Raw genomic sequence first — 11,872 nt, 5'->3', positions numbered from 1 at the left:
ATCCTCAGGTAAACATTCCAGAGCATAACCAATATTTTTGGCGTTGGTTGGTTATGTGGCGGATCTCGAATTGAGACTCCAGTGCCGCGAACTAAACCTCTGGATCGTGAGGGATAAAGGGAACCGGTCGAAAGCTTATTGCCTGTACCTCAGAGCCTATTATATTAATACTATTCTTATCGTTATCCACCATGTTAAGTTGCCAGTGTATTATATATTGAAAAATATCAATACGAATATGTGCAACAGTTGTGGATAGATAAATAATAGACTCACCGCTTTGATCTTGTTTGGAAGATTGGCCAAAGTTGAATTGTGTTCGCAGAGTTGGTACACCAAATGTAGATGGTGTAGAGTCTTGATGGACTATGATCATCACTACAGGAAGATTACGTGCCACGTATCGATGTGTATCCCTCGGTGGTAGGCCAAAACCAGAGGGCAGTTGACGGTTGTAATGTGATAGATTCGTTGGCGATCTCGTAGTATCGAGAGAACACCGAGATCCGTGGCATAGCTTACAAGCGTATGCGAATTCGTGCAAGGTCACAGACAACGGAAGACAGTGTATGTTTTGTACACTTAAACAAACAGGTACAATTGGTTATAATAATTGTTTCCATTATACCAATCGCGTTCTCTTCGTAAAATTAGGTCACTACAAACTCAACTCTAATCACCTTAGTACAAATATCCATATACAGATAACACTTCTATAATAAGACGTGAATTTTATCCAACTACATACACCATATAGTACTTGGCAAATGAGTTACGACTTACTGATGATAAGCAGTTAAAGTCATCTGGTTTATTACGCCGACTTTTATTGAGCTCGAGAGTGAGCGACACGTCACTCACTTAACTCAACATCTTAATGCTTTACAAACACTTGTCACCATTATACTATTTACGCTCATACAGGTGTTGCCGATCTTACATAAACACTGGTGTCTCAATGCCTTAAGGTATTCATTCGACTATTTGTATCTGGTTGGTTGTTTGGGTGATTTTTGCAATATTTTTTTAATAAGAATAAATAATGGAGGTAGTGAAGTATTCTTTCAACATAATAATCATTTAGATTTTCTATGCTTGTAGAAGTAGTGAATCTCTACAGAACAGAATATTCTCACGTCCAATTATATTCATTTTGCAATAAGTTAGTCACCAAGTCAATATGACCATTCTAATTCATCCAATAATGAATACACTTTCTGGTAACAATAGATCTTAGTCTTGGTATTGAATCAAGAACAAGAGTCTAGTCTCTGTAGCACTAGTCTCATAACGCTTCATCATAAAGAATACTAAGAAGCGAGCTATGACGATGTTTCATTTAGTGTGTATCAAAAAACTGACTTGGAGTTTTCCAAACTCTGGATGGTAGTTTTGTGCTGCGATGTAAAGTTTTTCAACAAAACCAGAATGATCCAGTCACATTCACTACTTTGGTGTTTGGTCAATACTACTGTTGTCACCTAGGTATAGCTTCATTTGAAAGATGCACTGAGTATAGCAAATGAAACATAATCCCAGCTCTTATGTAAAATATCAAACAATAAATCCTGCCGGATATGACGCAATAAACAATCAAATCCTAGAAACCAATGGGTGGATACTATCCCTGGTTATACTCTCATATGACGAGTGACACAATTTACTGCTAATCTTTGTACGTTAGCCTGTTCGTACGAGGATTCTCACAACTCTGGGAACTGAACTTTGGTTTTCTGATACCTACAAGACTTGCTAATTTAATAAGGTGAGGAAAACAAAGCTGCTTAAAACAAGATGTGCGACAGACCACGAAGTCATTGTTTGCGGATGTAGGTCGTTCAGTTTGCACCGACAGCACCGGGATATCTACGATAATCATATCCTTTTAGTTAACCTGACATAATACAACTGAGTGCTGATGACGCCAGCTTTACAAACTCGAAACTCTATTTGGCGTCTTATGTTGCTTAGTGGTCTTTATCCTTCAAAATACTATGTATTCCCTTCTGATTATGGTACGCCATCACTGTAACCATGGGGGGTTGTTTAATAAAGTGGTCACTGAAAAAATATTGGGAAGTATTTTAACCCCAGCCTATCTACTAACCTTTGTCAGGTAGGATTCCTAATGCTAAGAATCCGTGGTCGGAAACGTAATTCGTAGTGATCAAGAGAACCCTGTCATTACGAAAAGCGTGAATATTTTATTCTTCTGTCCCGAAAACAGTTTTGAAACTTCGCTAAGATGGAAATTTCTGACATTTATTTGCACAAGGTTTTAATGACTAGTGATAGTTTCTTGATAAACAAATGTACAGGCTAAACATGCTTTTTCGCTAACATCCGTGGAAGCTCAGTCACATAATTAAACTTGCTGCTTTGAGTAGGACAAAATTTACTGGTTGTTTCACTCATTCATCAGTGGAATCCAATACTACTGGATTCCACTGCTAGCCACTATCCATCTCTGCTTACCATGCTTGTGAATTAAGGCTACATTGAGGCACATATGCCTATTAGAGACTGACCAGTTGCAGTCCTAACAAATCGATGGGAAGATTCAAACAAACAATACTGAATGAATAAATGGACTGCTTAGTTTTCAAACAGATAGTAAGTGTTTGGAGATTGTAAGATCAATCACCTGTAATCCCTACATTTGCTCTTAATTCGAGTGGAGGGAAAACATTACGTGAATTTAGATCACAGTGTATCTGAATGCCATACAAGGAAACTAGTGCAATTTACAAGACAGAAATAATGTTTCATAACATAATCGGAGGTTATACGACTTCACCGCTGAATAAATCTACAACATAAACTGGCAGCTCAACTTCTCAGTTGTTTAATGAAACGTAAATAGGTCAACAATACATAACTTAATCTTCGTAGGCAAAGGGTCTCAATTAGTGATTCACTGATTAGAGACCATGTCTAAACTGGTAAACAAGAGCATACAAGATATTCCTAGTGTAAAAAAAAGTTGAATACTCGCTATCTAGTTTATTTTAAAGTCCCGATAGAAAAAGATATACTACTTTTGTAGGTTGTATTTTTAGTAAATAGGTATCAGTTTGGCCACTACGGAATATCAAGCAGTGAGGAACAGCTGCTCTGCTATTGTATGGGACTCATTAGTGCCCAACTATGACCGCACCAGTGATAAAACTCTTAATCTCATGTCCTACTATTGAACCGCTCAGTCAGAGCCCAATGATACACACATTCAGGTATTGATTTGATGTATACAGAAGTTTATACTCAGGGATCATTTCCACAGCAGACACTTAGTTATGGTAAAAAAGTCACTAGCAGGCAGATTTCGGCATACTCAAACTGATTACTTACTGTTCATTTTGACAAATACACCTTACAATCTGAATCGATCTTCACAAAACTATTTCAATATTACTTACGGAAATGAAAAGAAACGTTTATAGAGAAAGAGAGAACGTTATTAAAGGCAAACATTTTTTTATTTACAATGTCTTGATTATTAAGATATTTATTCCGAAGTTTTGGTATGAATTGAAACTGAAAGAATGAACTTAATTATTGAGGTTACCGCTGAGAAGAAATTGATTAAGGTTTTAGAGTTCATAGATCTTTTCTGTAGAATACTATAAAGGAGCGTCTGAATATTTAGACAATGATAGACTAGTAAATCAAAAACGGGAGGTAGTAAGTGTGAAACAGAAACATAAACCTCATTATAGTTACTATTATTCGGTCATATGTTTCTAGCATATATAGGATATTAAGTTCAGAATTACATAAACTGAGACAAACAATCGATGACTGAAACACTCAGTTTTGAATTGACTACATCGAGAATTTTGTTGACGTTGTTAATCATTGTAAAACGAGTATACTGAAAATTACAGATTACATTAGATGAATCTACTCAGTGAATTCAACTTTTCGACTAGCCGATTTCTTTGCGTTGATCAATTTATCAAAATCCTGTTTTAAATAAACTTGTGGATACTCTAGTTCAAAACTTTTAGTTAAAGTTTGTGAAAAAACTGACCGGCAAATGAACAAAACGCTGTGGAGTACATGAACTATCGTTTGCCATTAACTGAAATGTAAACTGTTTGACGTTGATTCATACTCAAGCTTATGAATATTTACAGGTACATAGTCTTACAGTTAGTTCAGAAACATCCGAAACTTCGTATATTACAAATGAACTAAGATGTGTCGAAAATACAAACACGAAATTATGTCAATACTTATGTAAATTGAGATTAGTGAAAATTATTAACAGTGTGGACTTCGTTCAATAAACTCTACCTTTGCGTTGATCTTACATTTGAATCCTGTTTCGTAGGTAAAATTGAGAGGTTAACATTTGACAGGGATGAACAAGTATAGCATAACATAAGGACTTATGAGACTGTCACAAAAGATTAAACGAAATAAGAAAAAAACTTGCTAAAATATGAAAGTTTATGTACCAGAAATCGAAATCAGAGAAAAGCAAACAAACTGGTTAGATAGATTATTCATTTATATAGCTGTTTTACTGAAACTGATACGCAAATGGGAATTTTCTGTTAGCTGACAGTTGTGAAGGTCCTGAAAAGCAGATTAATGATAAGCATCGTTATAAAGAATGACTTACAATCAAGGCTTGGATAGCCATATCAACGTTTTCCAGTTGGATTAATGCCATCTTTTTATCTTTCCTAAGCAAAGGAGAATGGTTATATCAACAGACAACTTACATCATAAACTTGAAGTCTGTAACATGATATCCTTTGGTTTCAAAAATCATCCTAACCTCTTCTTCTGTGATAGCAGAGGGTATATTACTTAAATGCAAAACGTGATTGGGAGCATAAATGTTAGTGAAATTCTTAGAATTCGGCTTTCTAAAACGATGAAGCGGACTATTGGTATAGTCTTTAGTAAGTCCGACATCATTATCTTCTTTTGGCAACTGGACAATGTTGAAGCGTGAAACAGCTATTTTTAAAGGTTTTCCATATAATGGTTGGCCATTGAGATGATACAAAGCTACAAAAAAGTGACAATATCAAAACTCGTTATTAAGAAAATACCTGTGAGAGCTTGTTGTGGATCTGAAAACTGCACAAGAGCAGTACTTTTTTTATTGAACATTATTTTGACTCGAGTAACATCACCATAAACACCTATTGAACAGAAGAATTAGAAACAATTAGAAATACCAAATAAACTACGAGAAAATTATTAAAAATGTGTCGACTGAACTCGGAAATGATAACAGTGAGCTGAGGTTGTATTGCCATTTAAAGTCAGAAATATAGGAAAATTGATTTTTTGAGAGAATAAATAAATAAACCTACCGAAGAGTGTGAATAATGCATCTGGATATACTTTCTAGTTCAGAAAACAGTAGGTAGATAAAACCCAGATATAAAATTGAAATGTGAGCACGCAAAGCATACGTACAAAATTAGTTTGTATATATGTGAAAATAAATAATGGAACAGACCGAAACGTAGTAAGAATGCATTTTAAGTTTGTGTAGATACCAACATGAAACATTGAGTTGTTGATTTGTACAGCGAAGATAAATTGTACCGTTTCACAAGTGGATTAAGCACCACATCACAGTGAAGTCGAATTGTAGTCAGTCACATTGGAATCAAATGATAGATTACGGAGAGGAAAAAGGAAAAAATAAACGCAATAAGTTAAAAATAATTGCGAACAATAAGCTTTATCACAATGAACAAAGCAATAATAACAATAAAGGATAGAGTAAGAGTGAATTTAAAACTTTATCAAATAATCTGTAGGGAAATTTAAATGGAAAAAGAAAATTGAAGACTAAAATCTAAGAAGAACAATGAATACGTACCTCCTCATTGAGATTGGAAACTATTAACACAGTGCTAGCTCCAGTTTGACCCAAGTTAGACACAGATTGATTAATCAAGTTCGGCAAAAGCTGTGTTTGGTTTTGTACAGTTGGTAAAGCTGCACGAGGACCTTGCAGAGATGCAGCATTTAAAACAGTTCCTGGAGTCGGGTTTATGGCAGAATTCCCACCTTGCGCAGTCAAAGCCATGAAACTGGCAGTAGCTGCGGCTGCAGCAGGGGTCAATGCAAGACCAGATTGTTGAGCAAGCAACGTTAGCTGAATAGCAAGATCATTGATACCTGACGCTGCAGCTTGGGGGACAGCGGTGAAAGCTGCCGTCGGGTTACCTAGTGGTATATTTTGCCCGATAGAAGGTTGAGAAATTGAATTGATGGTTGAATTATTTGTCGACGCAGTCACTCCACCAGGAAGTGCTTGTAAACTGTTGAGTTCATCATCCGTTAGAGGTGATATAGTATAATCACGGCATTTATCATTCTCGCGACGAACTTCCAAAGGTCCTCTGGCTTTCCAAAATTCCACTTGAAGAGAACAACAACCCGTATAAATATTCTGACCGTTTAGAAGCTAAAATATGGAATGCGATAGCAAGATTTTTGAAAAGAAAGACAGACGAAAACTAACCTTAAAAAACAGTAACGAAATAGTGGAAGATTAAGAAAGTTAAGTAATGTTCAACTAAATTGTAGTCAGCAGTTTTGTAGATAACCACTGACCTTTCGATAACTAGCTTTACAAAGTAAATATAGATAAGAACTGGTTATGAATGTTGTTACAATCAAGAGTAATTTTGACCGACTGTCCTAAATTTCGCCTTGAGTTTTCCACTAAGGTAAATTGATCATATTGTTCTAAGGTTATTGATAAAAGTGAAATTTTGCTTAAGGATATTTAGAGTGACCATTAATCAACAGTGGCAATAACAGCAATGAAAGTATGGAGAGAAAATGAACATTCCAAGTGCATACTAATTGAGACAAACAATTTCTTAAGTTGAAGTGAGAAATCAAAATGTTAAATTGTATGTTAAAATGATTTTTTCCGTCTAGTCAGAGGAAACTGACGAATAGAGCAATGTAAGGTTCATAAAGAAGCTCAAAAGAAGATGTAGTACTTAGATTTACAAAAAGATCTCAATAGGTTTACAATTAGTAGAGACCGATAAAGATTTCCAAGGCAACACATTTAACAATTAAGTTACCGATGGAATTAAATGACTCAGAGCATTTACTGATAATTAAAATGCACAGAAATGGCGAGAACTGAGTTTAACGAAATAAGTTTTACTTACTAACATAGCGACGAACGCTTGAATATGGTTTTGAAACTCCAACAAGCATCGATATTGGTTGTTACGTAAGAAAATTAAAACACGTAAAATAGTTCCAAACCGATGAAATATCTACAAAGCTGGATTGGAATAGAGAGATTACCTTATACAAAATAACGTGGTTGATTTGCTGGCCCATGATATTGTCAATCACCACATGAAGTACAGTGTTAGGAACACCTGTCTGAGCACCCGGCAGATCTTGCTGAACAACACGGTTGGCATTCTTAATAGCATTAACTATTGCGTCGTTTTCCGAAATTAGTTCGAGATGGGAATGTGTAGAAAATTGAAAGATTAAGTGTTTCCCGTGTAAAGTTACAGGATACTTTAAATAATGAGCAACTAGTTGCACAGCTTCCTCCAAAACATGCATTTCAATGAGTGCTTGGTTATTTCTTTTAGAAAGGACCATGTTTTTAAGAAGACCAAAAGGTATGGCAAAAAGGGCGATTTCGTTTTCAGTTGCATCTCCTGGCATATTTCGAATGTGTATAACACGTGAAGGTGATGCTTCCAACCGGTCGACACGCGACTACAAAAGTGAGCAGTAGTTTAAAAGTTTACCTTTTTAGTATCGACTGTTTCGAGGTCCATTGAGAGATGACCGTTGCGATGTAAATTTATGCTTGGTACGCTCAAATCTCGCTAGAGAAAGAAAGATGATTAAGCGTTATAAATATATTAGCTACAAAATATTAGAGAAATGTCATAACTATACCAAACACATAAGGGATGGAAGTGTAAATTTTTCAAGGAAAACTTACCGCCTTTATTAGCTGAGTGACATTACAAATTTACGGACGGAGAAAGAACAATCAAAGGTTTTTATAGCACTCTTACCAGGTGTATAAAACTGAATCTTATACTAGCAACGTTTAAAGATTAGTTGTCACCAAAAACTTGACGCTTAATTCACGAAATGTTAGTTACCTAATCACTCAACCTAGCCCAACACTATTACAGCTGAAGCATATCTTAGCGAAGTGACCCGATTTGACTAGCCCCAAGTTGTACCTGTTTGGAAAACCTTTTAAATTTAAACTGGGTGCTGATATCATTTAAAATCTCTGAAACGAACGGCTCCAGAGAAGAGTGAACAACATATAACCAGTTAGAGATCAAAGGGTAATATCAGTTTTAGAACTTACAAAATTAGGTTACTTAGAAATTTAAGTCGCCTCAAGCATGTGACTATGAAACACGATCACTTTGCAGAACCTAGTCTGTGATCCTTCACACAGAACAAACTAACTAATAACTTGGTATGACTGATTCTTGTCCTATAGTCAATTAGACTATTTAGGGTTAAGCCATAAAGCACGTAGCATCTAAACACAGACAATAGGTCCCGGCATCTTAAGTGATGGTGAGACTGTGGTGCCACCGTAGCAGCTCATACAACGAATGGAGAAAGTAAAACAACGTACATCAGTAACTTCAACTGAGTTACACATGATCAACTGAATGTAATAGTAAATGATAATGTAGCGAGTCCTTCGACTGACTATGCTTTAACACGTGCCTCAGTCTCAGATTTTACGGTACGGGAAGATTATCGCCAAGGCTCATGTAGTGGAAGTTAACCTGTTACCCATTCGACTAGTGGTCAGTAAAACTGGAGTGTTTCTAGCCCTATTAGTCAAGCGTATTTGTTGAAATGATCCTATTCACTGAACAGTTGGGTCCGTAATGAAAATCTTGTTTAACAATCATAAGAGAAATGTTATTCTAACTGACTTTGAGAACCACTCTCCTCCCATCAACCCCTACAGTATAAATAGTTCACGAAACGATTTTGAGGTCCTGTAATCCTACCATATCCGGACAGCAACAAAGGCAATGACGCATGAACATCCGTAAATCTTACACATACTGCGCAGTACAAATGCGCGAAGAACCATCACAAAATCACGTTGTGTAGTTCCTATTCTTGGCTGATACTAAGTTACGATACGAGAAGTACAAAGAGTTGGATTATCCGTTTAGAAGAGACAAATGAAAATAATATACAATAGAATATATTTCAGTCAAGAAGCAAAATTACTTGGAACTTACTTTACGTTTGTTAGGCTAAAAAGAACAAACAAAAGTAATTTAGTATAAGGAAACCACTGGACATATTGCTTTTAAACAGAAGACAAACACTCACCATAGATGACGGGCATAGAACACCGAACATGGCGTCTCGGCGCCCAGTGTCATATATCTCGAACAACTGAAAAAACAAAGTACTAAGAGCAATCTATATTTTCTTTACTTTCTTCTTCAATTTCGGAATATGAAAATGCTTTATTTGTTGTAATTTTTATTTAAACGTTGGCGCGCTTTACAAACTACAAATCCTTAGCCTAGCCTATGACGTGTTGATCTATCTGCTTCTAGTTTCGAATTAGGGACCACCTCAATTTGACGATTGTATTATTTCTCAATATTGTCGACATTTCATCTGATAAATGTCTGTGCATTGTTTACACTTACTGAATCTTCGACCCCATAGAGTGGTAAATAAATCCCCAAAATAAATAGTTCTGTATGTCTTTGAATTTAATGCTGACCTGATTAATTTTCACGGACGCATCTACCTGAAGGAGCTCAGTTACGCATCCGCACCAAATCACGAGTAGGTGCGACATGCTGCACATCTCCCACGACCGTTAGCAAGCTTAGATTAAACGCTTCTCGATATATCGATAGCTTTTCAGATATACCTTCAAACCTCTTCATTTTTGACTTCTGATTTGACTAGGCTTGGACGTTTCGTTCATATAAGCGTTATGTGTAGAGGCGTTGTCAAACTCGAAATACCTGTGGGATCCATAGTGGTGAGACGGACGTTATCTGTTCCATCAGTTCGTAAGGTGTGAGTTTGTTCCTTATTGGAACATCATATATTATTTTTTATTTCCATTTTTACATATTGTGGTATTGGTTTCATATTTTTGGATATTTTTCCACAACTTAAATTCATCATGGTGGAACAGACTCCCAAGTTATTTAAATTTAAGACTTCCTCGACCTTCCTATTTCAGCTGGTGCCATTTTAGCCCGACAATGTCAAGGCGTAGTTCTGATGCTGACTTCCAGAAGCACGGCATGTCAGACCCATGTTCACAATTTTCCGCAGTAGTGAGGGCTCTACTGCGCGATTTCGACAGGCACATTACACCTAATGTTATTACTAGTGCTGTTTCGGAGCCTTACGAAATTTTAAAATGGGATATCCTTAAGCGTGGAGACCTAACAGATCGATATAGGTTAGACCAACTCTTCCATAACCTCGAGCTGCAACATAGTCCAGGAACGGAAATGTTGTTACGAATGAGAGAGACTATTTGTCAACGAACCTTGTACGAGAGCCTGCGTCCATAGTTCTTGTTTTACGGAGAATATTTTGGATAACTAGTTAATGAGACTGCTTGCACAGCTACCTCTGACACTCGATTGTATTAAGTGGTAGTTCTAATGTTTACTTCAACAACGAGGCCAGGGATTTATACAATAAAGCTTACTTTTGTTATGGTTAAATCACCTGGATTATTCAAACAAGAAGGGAAAGCTGAAGCATTTTTCCACACTCTTGGTATGGATTGTAGCTGTAAATAATTCCGCAAAATCAACAGCTCTTTAAGTGTTCGACATTGGATGCTGACCACATTTTTTAAGTGGACTTGTTTAACTGAAGGCTTTCGGTCATGCATCCGCACCAGATCACGTTTCGACCCAGCGTAGGACACTGTTCCTACGTTCACTAGCCAGATTAGATCAAACGCTTCCCGATATATTGATAACGCATCAAATATATCTTTCCGATTTCCTCGCATCTGACTTCTGATTTTCATTGGTTGGGGGAAAGCTTCGTATACAGGTGCTACTGGTAGCAGGTTGTAAAATCAGAACACTAGTCGTATCTTCAGAATGAAAATGTACAATTGCTGGGTTATAACCCATATAGTCTTTTCCTAGAATATCGAACTGAGGCTATACTATAATTCAGATTCAGATAAAATAATCATTCTTCAGAACAGAATATATTAGATCCAACAAGTTAACGTTCATCTGTAAGTCCAGAAACGAATGGAAACTACTAATATTTAATGCTCGATACTCCTTAGGATCACCGTAATCAGCTGTTCTATCATAATAATATAAAGACCCAGAGAAATGATTGAATCTCATCAAAAAGGTTCACTACAGGTTGGAAATAGAGGTGCTGACCGATTTCTAGTTGAGGTACTTCAGCAAACCACACCGTAGTGACGACGGAGAAAGGTAAATCGGTTATTTCAAGGAAGGTTTATCAGTCAAGAATTTTTTGAGATTGTTTTCTGATGATTACTACAACAGCCTGAACTGGATGGACCTAATTGTCTTTAAGATATTCATCCTCGAATGTATTCTTAGCTGATACAGCCACTGCATCACCGTCAGTGTTGCTCTATATGTCGCTGGATAGAGCTATCAAGAGATTAATAGGTGCTATCAGTAGACTGATTTATGGAATCGTTAGAGATAGTCAGTAGAACTAATGTACATTGTCAAACTTCAATTTTAACGGCAAACTAGAGCACCGATTAACATAGATTTCTTGATGAGTAACTGGAATCCAATTTGTGTGGGAACTTTTTCAAGTCTCCTAACGGGCTGTAATTAAAATTCATTTCTTT

At 36.4% G+C, this 11,872-nt stretch overlaps 1 protein-coding gene across 2 annotated transcripts; it reads right to left on the bottom strand.

Annotated features, from left to right (window-relative positions):
• Nucleotides 1–4,225: 4,225 nt before the first annotated feature.
• On the bottom strand, nt 4,226–9,387 carry Smp_138050.1 (polypyrimidine tract binding protein, putative; the record flags this gene model as incomplete). 2 transcript variants are annotated; one of them, XM_018797675.1, is made up of 10 exons in its annotated part: nt 4,226–4,581; nt 4,628–4,691; nt 4,731–5,022; nt 5,067–5,160; nt 5,852–6,442; nt 7,167–7,277; nt 7,309–7,740; nt 7,773–7,853; nt 9,264–9,278; nt 9,358–9,387. In XM_018797675.1, 10 exons carry the CDS (start codon nt 9,385–9,387, stop codon nt 4,513–4,515), a joined length of 1,779 nt encoding a protein of 592 aa, XP_018646761.1. In that variant the 3' UTR covers nt 4,226–4,512. The 2 variants fall into 2 exon arrangements, with proteins under 2 accessions (XP_018646761.1, XP_018646760.1); XM_018797686.1 differs by lacking the exons at nt 4,226–4,581; nt 4,628–4,691; nt 4,731–5,022; nt 5,067–5,160 and having other exon boundaries at nt 5,489–6,442.
• Between the last annotated feature and the right edge of the window lie 2,485 nt (nt 9,388–11,872).

This window comes from Schistosoma mansoni (assembly GCF_000237925.1).
Source record: "Schistosoma mansoni, WGS project CABG00000000 data, supercontig 0163, strain Puerto Rico, whole genome shotgun sequence".
Lineage (NCBI taxonomy): Eukaryota > Metazoa > Platyhelminthes > Trematoda > Strigeidida > Schistosomatidae > Schistosoma > Schistosoma mansoni.
Note: the sequence above shows the minus strand (reverse complement) of the source record. Positions and strands in the feature narration are given on the sequence as shown.